The sequence below is a fragment of the Eleginops maclovinus genome, chromosome 2, assembly GCF_036324505.1.
Source record: "Eleginops maclovinus isolate JMC-PN-2008 ecotype Puerto Natales chromosome 2, JC_Emac_rtc_rv5, whole genome shotgun sequence".
In the NCBI taxonomy this organism is placed as follows: Eukaryota; Metazoa; Chordata; class Actinopteri; order Perciformes; family Eleginopidae; genus Eleginops; species Eleginops maclovinus.
In genome coordinates, this window is record NC_086350.1 from 16896957 (window position 1) to 16913284 (window position 16328).

The 16328-nt window shown below is 39.3% G+C and overlaps 1 protein-coding gene across 1 annotated transcript in view; it reads left to right on the forward strand.

Moving 5' to 3' along the window:
- The first annotated feature begins 1845 nt into the window (after nucleotides 1-1845).
- The window catches only part of pdhx (pyruvate dehydrogenase complex component X), a 29174-nt gene continuing 14691 nt past the window's right edge, over nucleotides 1846-16328 (forward strand). The window contains exons 1-5 of the mRNA XM_063875941.1: nucleotides 1846-1999; nucleotides 4477-4560; nucleotides 6784-6884; nucleotides 12436-12644; nucleotides 13433-13531. Of these exons, the coding sequence (XP_063732011.1) occupies nucleotides 1864-1999; nucleotides 4477-4560; nucleotides 6784-6884; nucleotides 12436-12644; nucleotides 13433-13531 (629 nt within the window). The 5' untranslated portion in view covers nucleotides 1846-1863. The remainder of the gene's footprint in view (nucleotides 2000-4476; nucleotides 4561-6783; nucleotides 6885-12435; nucleotides 12645-13432; nucleotides 13532-16328) is intronic.

A 16328-nucleotide genomic window follows, 5' to 3' on the forward strand; every position in this document is an offset into this window, starting at 1 on the left:
TGCTGCCGTAACCTGTGCTATAGGGACGTTTCTGGGTGAAGATAAGTTAACAGTTAGGCAAATTATCTAGACTGATCATACCCATGCAGCACAATGTGACAGTAGCCTGATTTCCCTAACAGACCACTGCCCTGTTAATGCAAACCAGAGCTTTACATACCCTCAGTGTGTGATGATCCATGATGGTCACTCACATCTGATCTAAATCAGATATCAGAACCCTTGAATATGTAATAGTAGTATGTGAGGAGTTGGGTTTGTGATTCACTGAGGTGACCTTAACTTTTCTGATCAACTGTTTGTGAGGAAAGTTAACATATTGTTCAGGAAAGCATCGTTAAACCTGCATAACAAGTATTCACAACACTTGGTTGTAGGCCACTGATGGCACCTAGACAAACATGCAGCCTAACCGGTTGTGGGTGATCTGTGAAGGAAGAAAAACTCACAAATGCAGCTGAGAGGCGAAATTGAATCCCGGTGACTTTCACATAATTATTAAAAGAATAGGCCAGATTGTCTTGGGTGATAACTAAAACAAAGTATGTACAGGTAAAACCTGTACACTGTGCTGCCCAGATGAAGCAATGACTGCCTTTGTTTGGCTGGAAAACAATATTCCATGTCTGCCCCTGAATTATTGTCAGAAATTCTTTTTCCAAATTGAATGAGGCACGCAAAGGCTTTTTATTATTTAAAAAAGATTGCATTAATTCAATCAGATAGACTCTGGAGGAAGAACAGGGAAATTCTGAAAGATAAGCTGAGCATGAGCATAAAGACAGCCAGCTGGGATTTGTGTCTCTATGTCCTGTGCATGCTCAGTTGGGCTATTGTGTTCTCTCAACAGATACACAGCCACATCTTATCAGGCATCCTTATCATTTTCTCTTCACACTCAAATGGACCTATGAGGCATTCAGCCCAAACTGTGAGTTGGACAGATTAGGACTGATGCAAGGGTGTGAGCGTGCGTGTGTGTGTGTGTGTGTGTGTGTGTGTGTGTGTGTGTGTGTGTGTGCGTGTGCGCGTGTGTGCGTGTGTGTGTGCTATGTTGCAGATCACCGTTTATAAAATTAGCAAAGTTACCAATCAAACTACCTCTTTTTGCATTTGTACTCAAATAAAAAACAGCCCATATGTCGAGTCATGTACTCGAGAAAAAATTGACAAAAAAAAAAGACAAAAACAGAAGTATTCATGAGGACCCAAAGATGTCTTGTTATAAAGTTACTTTATATGGACTTTCCATCAGTATGTTTTCCTATTGCTAATTTACTCACCATAATGACCTCATTTGCACAAATTGACACAAATACTACATTTACTCAAAATTACAAACTGTCACAATAGTTTAAGAGCTGGGCTAATAGTTACTACTATAAGATGATTTAGAATAAAATACACAGTATAAAAACAGACGTGCAGGAAACAAAAGATGCATAAAATTAACAAGAAAAATAAATAAATACAACGCTATGAATGATTTACAAATGAATAAATGTTTTTTTTTTTAAACACGTGCAGGAGACGTTTGTTTTACCCCCTGCAGAGGGCAGTAAATATGTGAGCACTTGGAATTTCTACCGATTTTGAACGCAACAGAACTACAGTGAAAAGGACCTTGAGGGACCCAAAATAGCTGCTGTTTTTTATCCTGCTCATTTATATCTAAACAAATAATTACAACATTTATATGTAGATAAAAAAGGCAAAAAGTGCTTAAAGATTCTAAAAGTTATCTGAAGATGATAATTTCATCAGGGTTTATTAAAATTATTATTTTTACTTATGTTCCCGCCTCCCTGCCGTTTTACTATCAGGCATCTGTATGGACACCACTCACCGACGGAGGACGACAACATGGCGGCCTCCTTGCGTCTGGGTCGTCAAGGGATTTTATTTGGCCTTAAATTATCTAATTTTAATAAATGTTTATGGGCTACAAACCCATGGCAGGAGCATGTCAGACACTTCTTTCGGTCCCCATGGATCCTCGGTGAGTGTTGACAGTAATCTCCTAACATAGATGTTGTAATGTTATGTGCTGGCTGCTGACAGATGCTATCATCGTTTTTGTATTTTTAGTGACGCTAATCGTGTAATTAGGTTCCATTGTTATTGTTTTTGACATGACAACTAACACAAGTGTTGTTCAATGTGCGGACTTTTATTGCGTATTCCTTCCTGAATAACGATGTCTTCATATGACCTCAAATAACGTAAAGGCGGGGTCTAAAAAGTGATGGGAGAATGTAACGTAGGGCTAACTTAGTTCAAGTCATTGCCCACCCATGACAGTGTTACAAACTAGAACTAAAGGCAATTGTAACTTTTTTGAGAGGTTTCGACGTGTTTCGGTGTTAGGAGAGGGAGAACATAATCCAAAAGTGCCTCTCTTGAAGGTTTCACTGCAAGATATGGGGGATTTTTTTTAAGTCACTTCTGGACTGCTACTATATGCATTTCAGTAGATTTGTTTGGGTGCAGACTGATTTACATGTCATGCCAGGTAAAGCACTGATATACCTAATCATACGAATGGTGGCTCCAATCCAAAGTGTGCCGGTATGCATGCAGATTCAGAGCCATCATTGAATTGATGTCAGAATTTCTGACAGAAAAAAAAGTCTTCTGAAAGCATTCAACCCTTGTGACGAACAACACACTTGCATGAAAACGGAGAGAAGGGATTCATGTTAGGTCTAAACTATTAGATATATTAATATAAGTCTATATATTTAAGGCAATCATGTCAACAGCTTGTTCGTTTGTTAAAGGCTAGACGGTCGCATGACATTTTGGCAGTATATATAACTGTAATATAAAGAATGATTAATGATTGTGAAATAAAAACAAGGTGTACGCATACGAAAGGTAATGCGTATATATGGTATCTTTTTAAAAGATTACAACTTTTTTTTTTACTTAGTTTGCCAGAAAACGGAGGCGTCATGTCATTGACGTTTGACAGTCAGGCTAATCGGCTAATTGGCCTGTACTTGCCTTCTTTATACATGCTTCCAAATGTTGTGATACTGCCAATTATCCAGCAGATGGCAGCAGCACACACCATGACCAGAGACCACACCACATTTAAACATTTTATGGCCGCATATAGGAAAAATATACAAAGGGCTGGGCCCCTCTCTAGAGGTGAGGTTTTTTACTGCAAAATATAAGTTATAAGGTTGGATAAATCAAACAAGTGTATCACAATTATTCTTCATAATTGAATATGCTTAAAAAAAAAACTAAAAAAACAAACAGCCTATATCACAGCTTTTGTTACAAAATGGTTTGGCAGCTCATTCCTTAACACATGAGCCTCGGATTGCTTATAAAATATGAAGGGTATATTTCAAGACTTGTATGCAAAGACGTTATTGGCCTTTATTTTATCAACTGAGATTTGTTAGAAAATGTTTTCACCTTTCAATTGACTGGATTTATTTGAAAATTGGCTTACTAACACATGAAGACTGTTATATATATTTACATATAATGAAGAAAAACAATATAAGTTAAGCACAAGTCTCAGGTGTGGGCCACATTCCATTCTACTTTTAGAATTTCCAGAGGACCAATTAAAAGTAGACCCAGGGCCACATTTAGCCCCGGCCGTAGTTAACTGCTACTTTGAGAAGACCACATTTTGAGAGTTTTCAGTTATTTCATTGCTTTTTTAATTACACGCAGTATTACATTTGACCTATAAAGATCAAAACTTAACATTCAGAATGAATTACATTTTTTATTAAGTTCTTATGTTAAATGTTTAAGAAACCTTTGCCTGTGCCAACATGTATTATGGGTTCCATTTAAACCAAAATGAAATAAAAAAAAAACGTTCATCTGCCTAATCCGTTAACTTTTTATGTTTCGCATCTATTGTGTCTATATCACCATCTCTATCTATACATCATAAATGACTGCATTATGCGAGCAGTTCACTGAGCATATACAATACACTATACAAAGGGGTCCTCCTTTGAGTTGGGCTAAACAATACACTTGACAGGTCTTTTCTGATGTAGCTCTCCAGGCTAGTTGTAGAAAAGCAGTGATACCTCTGGCAGCATGCAGAATGCATGAATGAACTCTGACCTTCTCATTGACTCCAGCTGGTGACAGTAGGGGGCTTTGCTGGCCCCTTTAAAGGCCGGCAAAAAAAGGGTGCCTCTTGTGCCCTGTCAGCAAGGATCAAAATGACATACGTGACCTGCCAGCGTTCTGTCATAGTGGCAATTTCACTTCCGGTGCCCTGTACCCAAGCTGAATATGTTGAGGCCTCAGGCTAACACTGCTACTTCTGGGTGTTACTTGGTTTATTTTGACATTCACATTGCCTATTCGGTGCTGAAAGATCTGCCTGTAGGGAGATTCTCAATATGGTTTTTATGGAAATATGTCTGATGTGGTTTTAAGCCTGATGACCCTTAAAGTGAATTGTATATTTCTCTTTCTGTCCTGCAGGTGTCAGTCCAGTCAAAGTGCAAATGCCCGCACTCTCCCCCACCATGGAGGAGGGAAATATAGTGAAATGGCTGAAGAAGGAAGGTAAAAAAAAAACACAATACGTCATTTCGAAGGTCTCATTTGTGGTGCACTTTCTCTAACATGCATGCTATGTCTACTCTTTAGCAGGTTAGTAGGTTCAGCAGGTTGGTCCAAATGTATGTAAATCTCACAGTAACACCTTCTGCATCTGTGCTCATCGGTTTAAAGAGCACAGCATTTATTTTCTCATGCTGACGGACTAACTGTATTGCTAATCATTTATCTGATGACAACACATTGCTCTGTAAGGCAGAGGGCTAAGCATTGGAAGCACCTGAGGGCCTTTGGTGGCTAATTGGCTCAAGGAAACATGGCAGTCACTATTCATCACGGCTAAGCAACTCTGCTCAGCCAGGCGCCTCAGCCACACTCAGTTATTAGGAGGCAGCAAACTGATTTCTGATTGGCCTCTCTGCTGTGTTGCCATGTGCTTCTGTTTCTCGGAGTGAGATATGTACATGTAGGTGTAAGTTAGAAAGATACATTCTCACACATCTGGGATGCTACTTTTCTACCCTTAAATTCATCATGGGGTTTAGGGCTGCATGATTTGGAAGAAATTGCAATTATTTTTGACTAATATTGACATTGTGATATGATTCATGATAATCCAGGAATTGATCATTTTGCATCATTGTCTTCATTATCGTTCGAGACAACAATAAATCATTATGGAAGATCAGTACCAAATAAACATGTTTGGTTGTTTTAAGTCTGTAGAAAATGCACACATACAACACATGTTCAGCCTTTTAACAAATATTGTTCTTACTGCGATTTGAATATTGCACTGGTTCATATTGCGATTACAGAAAGATTTGTAACTGTTCAGCCCTACATCATACTCAATAATTGATCTACATATAAAGATTATTTAAAGATGTGTTTTTGTAGCGTATTAAACATGCTTTAACAGAGTTTTTTAATGTTCATTTTAGTAGTCCATTTTGAGTTTTCTTCAAATTGTCAAAAGTTTAGTAGATTGAAGTGTGAAGGTGATGTACGGAAACATAGGTCTTGCCTGCATACTTCTGTAGTCTATACATCCTTTTCTGTTGTTATGCCCATTGCCTTTCTTGTCGAGCAGAGCGGAAGAGGCTTGAGGTCGTCTGTTTAATCTTTAATGTTGCACATCACACCTAACCCCTGGGGTCATACGGTGTTAAAGCCTCATACAAATCCAATTTTGACTCCACTACTGGTGGCACTCAGGGGCTTCCAACATCAATACTGCTCTTTCAACCTTCCCCTCACCCATCCCGCTCTTCCCTTGACACAACACTTTTTCCTTCCCACTTATGTTTTTACCTTAAACATATCCTACCAACTTATTTTTTTTTTTTGTCATTGTACTGTCATTCATTTTCTTATCCTTCACTAGATGATGCACCATCCGAAGATAGAAATATGACCAGATGTCAGATTTGGATAACACTTGCCCTTTTATCTCATAAACACTCCTCCTCCGATCTTAACACATGGACATATGTCACAAAGATGACTCAATCATAGTGCAACTTGACTCTCCACGTTAAATACATTTACTGCAAGAGCTCAAGCTAGAAATTGCTCAGGGATACAATGTAACCAAATCATTGTTCATCTTCAAAATTAAACTATTGATTGTTAAATGATATTCCTCTATGAAAAGCTGGTCAACTGACAACAGTAGGTTTTCCCCTTTGCGCAAAACAGGTGTAGCACAAAATGGATATGTGAGCGTGGAAGAATTGAACCAGTGGTTCCTAATTGCCATCCTCTTTCATTGCTAAGCAGATGGTAATATATTCCAGCTCTCGCATGGCGTGGATCAGTGGGAATCTTCAGGGATTCTAAGGATAGGCAAAGATCTCGCCTGCTTTCAGACATGCTGCGTTTCCGTATCTCACATTCTTTCCCATGAAACATTGATTATGCTCTTCACTTGATATGTAGGCCAAAGTCCCGAGCAGATATTTTTCTCCCATAACCTTTTTGTCCCATCAATGGAATTCTTTCATTAGTTGGCCACAAATGTGTTCTCTGTGCGTGTGTGTTTTGAACCTGCTGCTGAACATCATGATTTATGCATTTCCAATAACAGCTAAAATGAGTTATTTGCACTTAAACAAAGGTCAGAAACCCCATAATGAAGAAATCTGATTTGAGAATTGGGTGCTTATTATGTAATTACGTTTTTATGTTATACTGAAATTCTTTAATGTGTTTCCTTTAAATTTGCAGGTGAAGCAGTGGCAGCGGGGGATGCCCTTTGTGAGATTGAAACTGACAAGGCTGTTGTCACCCTGGAATCCAATGACGATGGTATCATGGCAAAGATATTGGTAAGTTGGTAGTAAGCAAAAACATATCTAAACCTCTCCTAGAAGATGAAGGCTTTTGGGATTACAGATATCAGAAACCGAAACAGAATCAGAAACAGGTTTATTGCCAAGTAGGTTAACACACATGAGGAATTTGGCATGGTGTTTAAGGTTCAGACATAAAAATCAAATCAAAATTAAAACACTGATGAAAAGTGTACACCTAAAAGTTACATTGTGTGAATTAATTTGATGCATAAAGTCTATAATGTGGCTGAGGGTCAGTGTCAGTGGGGGTCCTGGGCCTTGTTAATGATAAAATATAAATATATTTAACTATAGCTGTCGTGTTTAAGTATGTAAATGCTTTATATTGAAATCTGTGCCAGCAACAGGATTTTAAATACAAAAACTGTAAAGCAGTATCGGGTATGTTTTCGGAAGGATTTTATACTCGCATAGAATATATTCCTGTTAATTGTTGTGAGTGTTTCAGGGTTTCCTCGTTGCCTATGCTAATTGGCTACGCTTGTTAAATCTGCTACATAGTGACAGCAAAGCTTTGACAAGGTGTCTATAGTGACAAATACTTCTCTCCTTCCAACCCCCCCCCCCCCCCCCTGTGCTATTTGTGTTTGAATTTTTAATAGGCTGCCGAAGACGCAGCGATCAGTTTTCTTTCATCAGTGTTCCAGCACATGTTCATCCCGCGGAACAGAAAAGAATGTGTTAAGTGGGCGGGAGGGGAGGATTTACCTGTTGTTTAAGCAAGATTTAACTTTAATTTAGTTACCCTATTTAAAAAAACAAAGGGATTGAACTGAAATATTTCTGCATGTATACCCTTGCATGCACACACCCTTGCTCCATGTCGCCGATTATTACTTTAAACACAACTTGTTCTCTGGCCATGACATTTTGGACATGTTCGAAATCTGGTGACGCCTGAGTGGACGGGGGTCTAATTACCCAATGTGTGTGTTTGTGCAACCTTTACAAAAAACAAATACACAATGTGCATGCGCTAATGAACATCACAAATGAGCACGCAGATGCATTGTTCATGAACAAAAACACAACCGTTTCTCACATATGCACGTCCAAACAGAAATGGGTAAATTGATTAATTACTGTAATAAGTGGAGGGGTCATTGTCACGTATAAACTACAGGACTATACCTCATTTTTTTCCCCCTGCCTTTCACTTCACTTGCTTCCGTTACTCCACATTCCCTTACTCCATCCTTGTCTTTACAACTGTGGGGTTGAGGTAGTTTCCATAGCAACCGTCCAAGAATTGGGGGTAGGGGCTTTAGAGCTGTTGCTGGCAGAGAAAGATGGTCTGCATTAGATCAGCCCCCGAGCTCTCTCTCTCTTTCACTCAGTGTTAGAGAGTGTGTGTATAGTTAATATGAAGAACAGCAGCTAGTGGCAATATTTCAGAGGTTTCTGCACCATTAAATTGCGCTGGCAGGGTGGTGTACGCTTTGTCTGGGTCAGTGTGTTAGAGCTTACTAGTTTAATTGTCGCTCACCAAGCACCCATTGGGTTTTCTAATTTAGAGGCTACCATAATTACCAGCCTGTGGTCAAACGCCTGGGCAGGCTTCAGTAGGAGTTGGACTTCCTGTGCTCCTCAGGGGTTATTTATGGGGGTCAAGTACTGCTCTGGCCCTCTACCAATTACCAACCATGGCTGTTGAGGGTGAAAGGAAATAGGGGATATATTTTGCTCATATTGGGAGGTGAATGTTGGGGGTAGGGGGACCAGCGGCATGAACACAGATTACTATATCTCATCAGACTCTTACTGCCTTGCTGTACTCTGACCCTAGGGCTTCAATCTGAAAATCAGCCCTGGGTACAATCAGTCATAGCCTTCAGGAAACGACCCGCTTGTATTTGCAGATATATACTATAGATTTGTATTGCCTCTCTGTTCAGATGTATATGAAGAGGAATGCTACTAAGCTTCGAACAGAGAGCACCAGTCTAGAAATGTAATGATGGGTACATAAGAAGGTTGTTGATTGTGTATGAGTTGGTGATTAACGTAATGAATTTTATGGCAGATAGGACTGATAGATAGGTGTGTAGATATAAGGCTAAATTGATGAATATATCCATCACATGCTGCACTGCTAACCTTTCAGTTTCCCATTCATCATCCCCTTTTATCCTCCTCTCTTCATCACCACACACTGTCATAAAAGGGATCGATTTAGACACCAACCGTTATGTGTCCTCTAAATCAATTGTTGGTATAAGTCACTTTCTAACTGTGCAGCATTCTTTGGTCAAATTGGGTGAGAAGCCTGTGTCTTTGTTGGCTTTAAGATTTCAGAAAGAGAGTAAATAGCCTGTAAGCTTTTGGCAAAAAGCCTGAACTGAATGAGTTTACAGACCATATTTTTCTTCAACAAAAGCCTGCAGTGCATTTGAGAAATGGACATACTGGAGTGGAGAGCTATAGAAAGTACATGATAATGGTTCCTTGATACCCAAAATCTTGTGGTTATTTGGTTGGAAAGCTGAACAGGTTTCAGCTTGAATTGTGTTTTTTATTTGCAAGATTACATTGCTCTGGTATTGCTAAAATGAAGGATGTGGCTGCGATCCTCTTAGTGCAATATCTTTCATGCTCTATCGAGCACAGATAGACCTTGTGTCTTTCTCTCTCTCTCTCTCTCTCTCTCTCTCTCTCTCTCTCTCTCTCTCTCTCTCTCTCTCACCAAATATATCCTAACATACTCAAACACTATTCAACCAGGGGTTGGTCTTTGCTTGGCCCTATTGTTTGTTTGACTGTAATCTGATACCTTTGTAATAACGAAATGACGAACCTAGAATAAAAACGTTTTATAGCAATACGAGCTTTACAGAAACCTCAGCTGATAGAGAGTTGATAATTGTCCCCGGTCAAGCTCAGCTGTTTGTACTCCAGGGACATGTATGGCTCTATCATAACAGTTTGCAGATAAGTAGGTTTAACCTCATAAATGGTGTGGGCTGGCTTTGTAATATCATTAGTCTAACTGATGGCCTCCGCAGATAACACTGGAACAGGCTAGCAGACTGACTTTGTTAATAGTTATGAGCCCATTTGTAGCATCAGAGAAAGGATGGTTGCGAGTGAGAGGACATGACATGAAGATCAGAGACACTATCTGATCCCTCTATCACAAAATAAACTGTTTCATAGTAGTCCAAAACACTCATTTATTCATATGACTAAAGTATAATGAATATTAAACATTTTCCAATGTTTGGTATCCAGCCCAAAGTGTGTAGTATCCCTTTGATCGCAAAACATGTTTAAGAGGTTTTTTTAGCTCTGTGACGAAGAATTGGTCTCTACTCATTTCTCTTGCGTATAGCATAAATTGGATTTTCCCAATGTTCTACCACACACCCTTGGACATAAAGGAAAACTGTACCATGGACAGCAGATACTTGACCCATTGCAAAAGCTGAGATGTAGGCGTCAATATTACTTCCCATAGGTTTCAATGTATTTTGTAACCATTTGATGGCAGTGTTGAGCCCCAAACCCCATCAGTGTCTAAGCATCTGTTTATGCAACTACCCAGCATGCATACTGTTAACAGTGCATATGATTAGGCTGAGAGGAGTACTATAGTAGCATAAAGGTGTGCAGAGTGCGTGACATGAAACCACTCTTTTTGCAGTTTCAATCTAAAAATGTGGCGCCTACTCTGTCAAACTGTTTTCCTATGTCTCTCAAAAAAGCATGCTGCCAGTAAAGCTCAGTTATACTAAATTGTCTTTACCAAATAGGCCTTTTCTGATACGCATACATCTACATTTGAACTGATCTACATTAAGGTTAGGATAAATACTAGGAACAATTTCCCTGAGGGTCAAACACTGCAAATAAATTCAGAGCCTGAGCGGTGGGGGGAGGGGCTAAGGATAAAGTGTCAGCTGCACAACAACATTAAATTCTCAAGCTAACTAGGAATTGATTTGATTAGCATTCTGTTAGACTGACAGTCACTCTGCACTTGCAAATATATTTCCTCACAGAATTAGTAAATACAATTTTCCAATAGGTTCAAATCTATATCTTATTATCGTGTGTGTGTGTGTGTGTGTGTGTGTGTGTGTGTGTGTGTGTGTGCGCGCGCGCGCGCGCATTTGTCATCACTTCATTTTGGCAAATAATTAATGTAGTATGTTATTGATCCTGTCTTTTGGGGTTACTTTTTCCTCTTCAGTTACACACAGATATATTGATAGCTGTTGTAGCATCATATCGTATAACACAGTGAAGCTTGTGTTGTTAAAACCACAGGAACTCTGGGAGGTTTATTGCGTCTTTAGTCTCTACCATGCAAGAAAAAAATCCCTTTGGCACTGAGCAGAAAAATCTCAGGAAATCAGTCAGGATGATTCACTGAGATGTTTTACCCTCATCTATCACTTCCCATAGCAGTTCAGCCTTGATCACACATCGGACTCATTGTTTCAGGTATATACTTCGTCTGAACGTTTGCTCATTAATACAAATCTAATCCATCCATCACTCTAGTTTTTATATAAGTACTTCTCATTACAGCAAAATCCAAATGGGTAAAAATGTTTGAGCCCAAGATGCCTATCAAAATGAATGATTCCATCAACAAGGTAAATGAACTCCAGTACGACTGTCCGGAGGTTTCTTACAGGTCTGCATTAAACTATATAAGCACCAAATAACCCTGCCAGTGCAGCTCTTTCTACCAGTGAGCGCAGGTGTTCATATGTTCTGCTTTTCTTTCCAGTTAGGTGGATATGATAATTGGAGGGCTCCTTTTGATTTTGCAGGCTTGCTAGAGGGAGGGAGTTGGGAAGGAATATGTTGATAACTGTGGATAAACAAATCGTTGGATCAATTTGTACCATTTTAGTGTAACATTTTATATTATTTTTGAATTTGATCAATTGTTAGGAAATACTGGTTTATTTTTTTGCCATTGTTGGACTTTTTCTTCCTGTTCTGCTACGTCTTCTGATATTGAGCTATGCCTTTAAGAGGCACCTCACTAAGTGGACACCTTTTTTATATAGATGATGTGCAGCTGCCCAGCCCTGTGTAATGCGCCTGTCCTTTGATTTAAACTGATCAATATTGACTGAGGAACAACACCTTGCACTGCTTTGGGAGGATAGCGCAAGGCTTGCAGTGGATTTGGTTTACTCCTCAACAAGATAGTGAATCAATAGTTAACAGCTTTGATCCGCATGAAAACACAACCATAGCACTCCAAGAACCTATTGCACCACAGCTGGGTTTTTGTATGATTTGTGCAGGTAACAGGGGGGGGAATGGGAACGATGGAAATTGGTGCGATTGAGAAGGCAGTCATTTTTTTCAAGAGGTCTTCTAATGATGGCTGTCAAAATAAGTATCTCTTATTCAATGACAAATGTTTAACTGATCAATTTAAGAACCACTTTCCGTTCATCCATGCATCTTTATAATTGTTGAACAAGAGACATTTCCATTTAATGAATTCAGTTGCAAATATTCCCCCCTGACTGTGTAAGTGCATCTCTCACCGTCTTTACAGATGGAGGAGGGAAGTCGCAACGTGCGCCTGGGCACTCTCATTGCCCTCATGGTGGAGGAAGGGCAGGACTGGAAGCAGGTTGAGATGCCCCCTCCAGATGCTGTAGCTCCATCTGCAGCTCCACCTGCTACAGAGGTAGCCACGGCCCCAGTTGTGCCTCCTGCTGCCCCCTCTCCAGTTACTCCACCAAAACGGGCCCCGTCAGGACCGTGAGTGTTGCTTTCCTGTTTCAGCTGCTTGTATCGCACACTATTCTAATTTAAACATGCAATTTAGCATAGTTGTTTTTAATAGGCCCACATTATGAGTCAGCTCATTGTCACCTGAGTTTCAAATTAGCTCATGTGTCTAATGCAATATTAGCAATAACTCATAAACTAACATAAAGTATTAACTTCAGCTCCACCCTTTTGCTATACAGCCATGTTTCACCTGTACATAAAGTAAGATGATTTTCCCCTGTTCACATTCAGAAGCATGTGAGATCCAAACTACGCTCTTTACACTTTACTGTATATGCTCTATTGGAAAGCAAAAGAGCTGCCGCAGTAAAAACAGGACGTATTTGTTATGCAAACATTTTACGCTGAGCCCGTCCACATGTCTGATTTGCACCTCGGCTGCATCAGCTTGGCAGGGTTGATGGATGAGTTGTGAGGCAGGCAAGATTATCAGGAAAAGGATACGGGAATGGGCTGTATTAAAGCAGTCAGGTTAAGTAGAACTAAAACAGAAGATGGTATCTGAGCTAAGCAAAAGGTGCTTTGACGTTTCAATGAGCACACAGTCAGTGATGTCCTACAGCTAGACTGAAATGCTATATGTCACTTTTTACTGGACAGGATTTCATTTGGTTAATCTGGTACCCACTATTCTCTCTCTGAAGAGAAATAGAGATAGTATTCGACATGTTTCAATGATTAAAGCCATAACCATTAATGTTTAGAAGTTAAAACTATTTTAAAATGATTCCTGACTCTCTCTCGTCCTCATCCAGGTTGCGTCTGAGTCCAGCTGCCAGACATATCCTGGACACTCATGGTTTAGACCCAAAATTGGCCACAGCCACAGGACTACGAGGACTTATCACCAAGGAGTGAGTATGGATGAATGGATTAGCTCTAAAACCTGTTAAGGCCTGCTTAATGAAAGCAGGTATGATTCAGAACCTCCCTGCTGACATTTACCAACAAGCAGACATCAGTTTCATTAGGCTCAGTCTGCGGTTATAAGAAACAAATAATCTGTTGATGGAAATTGTTTCGACAATTTTCTTTCTTTCTTTCTCTTTCTAATGTAAATTGAATTGAATTTAATAAGGATTTTGAGGTGGAATTTGTAATTATCACACACTTAAAATTTACATGAATTGAACAGCCTGATTGTTTGTTTATTCGCTTTTTCCTTTATTCTGGTGAACAAAGACAAAGCAAAATGCTCATCAGGCTGTGCAGATCAATTAAACAGTTCAAGATTTACAGATAAAGAAATAAGTATTTTGGTGTTTAACCTCATCTTTTACACAGGGAGTGATGTGTGTTCAGTGCTTGTTTATGATAGTAACAAGCCTATGGGCACAGATGGTAGGGTCCCCTTGTGGCCACCATAACACTGAGGTATCTCTGAGGGGAACTGATGTCAGTCAGGGCAAGGCGAGTTATAGCCAATGTGTAGGCAGTGTGAATGACAACAGAAATGTGGGGGAGACTAGATAAGTGAAAAAATGCGACTAAGGTGGTTAAGTCTTCATGTTCTTTAATCCTGTGATGTGGTGAATTCACACTACAGAGAGCTGTGAACACACACACACACACACACACACACACACACACACACACACACACACACACACACACACACACACACACACACACACACACACACACAGCACCAGTGGTTACCTGCCGTCAGAAGGGACCTGATTGAATGCTCTCGTTACCCACCTAACACCCTGCTGGGGAATCTCATTAAGCAACTTCAGTCGCCATAGCAACCCAGTCTCCAGAACCCACTGGTGACCATAGAAACGCAGACCATATGCTTTCTGAGATGTAGGCTATGTCTTAGACAGTGTATGAGAAATATATATGAAGCTTTATAAACCAATTTGGGATACAGAAAGGATCATTAAAAGCTTCATTTCTAGCTGTATCACAAGAGTGATTATGAATAAAAACCTTATTTATCAATCCTAATAACTAATGTGTTTACCACTGAAAGTTTCACTTGAGCGCCTTTTATAAAGAAGTTATTTATTTAGATTTTTTTTTACCTCTGCCACACAAAATGACAATTACAACAATGGTGTGAAAATGCAATTTCACGGTTTTGTCCCTCTTTATTTGCCATTAAGCTGTAATTGTTGTAATAGGTTAATGGAGATGGGCATGTTCTCTGCTGTATGTGTGTCAACGTCATTTCTAGGTTTTGAAGATTAAATTGTTCAATTAGTAATGCAGTTTTAATTATATCCAAATGGTTTGATTAAGCACGCTTGTTCGGTTAATTCAGCCATTTGTTGGACTCAGGATTGGCTCACCAATCTACTTACAGACTCCTCGGCTGTCTAATTAGCTGAGAATGTCTTCAGAAAGGAAAGGCTGATGCAGAAAGGAAGCAAAGTAACGTTCAGCAGGAGAAAAAGACTGAACACCAGAGGTTTAATAAAAATACATACCTTTGCTAAGATAACTTTTTGAATAGAATGACGTGCTGTTTGCTGGCCAACCACAGACAATAATGAGTATAGAGATTTTCTTGTTGTACAGTTAAAAAAAAGTCCTAGCTTGGGGGAAAAAAAGTCTATTCTTTTTCTTTTTTCATGTTACTTTTACACTTGGCAAAACAGTGCATGTGAGGGTGTTGAATGCCGGACTTCATGAATAGAACCTGATGATAAGAATGGTTTATTAGTTGGGAAAACCTGCAAATAAATCCATAATAAGAAAATCAAATATGATTAACATAATAAACATTATTTAAACTGTTTCCTAACTATGCGGAGAAGCCATTGGTGGCAACATTTTCTATTGTTTATATCCTTTTAGTCTTTAAATTTAAGATATACTCATTTTGATGCCCCAGAAGATCCAAGCATATAGTCTATTAGCTTAGGTGTGTTGTGAGAACAGTTGTGCTCTTGTTGGAAACCAAATCTCCTTGGTGAGAAAAGCTCACATAGGCTAAGAGGGCAGAATAGACCCCATTTCCCTTCCTTTGTCCCTTGGTACATCAGATAAAACTGAAACCAGGGAAAGGTACCCCTCCCATTCCACCCTCTTCTCTAGTGAGGCCCCTCTATAGTGGGCATGAATACCAAGAGGTCACGCAACCCAGGAATGAGATCATGGCATGTTATATAATCCCCAACAAGCTTTAAATACAAATTGGGTACAAAGAACACATTTCTGTTACTTTTTCTCTCCCACCAATGTCATTCATATTAGCCAATAGGCAAAGAGAACAGAGTGATGGAACGGTTTCCAACATTTTTACCGCATTGTGGTCTATACCTCTATTGTTTCTTTGTATTGTCCTACAGACAGAATGAATATATGATCGTAACTTGTTCATATGCCGCAGAACACTACCATTGTTGAGGAGACATGACACTGAGGAAACCCATGATGGATATAATATATCATATATGAAGAATGAATTATTATGGGTATTATGTGGTTAAAGCATGATACACATTGGAACTTCCACAGTGAAAGCAATTAAATTCAAGCTGTCAGGCTCTTGTAGCAGCTTTTAGATATTTGTAAGTGTTACTGTTAGCTATACGCAGCTGTTTTTTTGCTTGTTAGTTTGAACTAAGTCTTGCGTAAACGTAAATGTCAAATATATCACGTTGATACTTTTTATGCAACATCTTAAGATCTTTTTTTTAG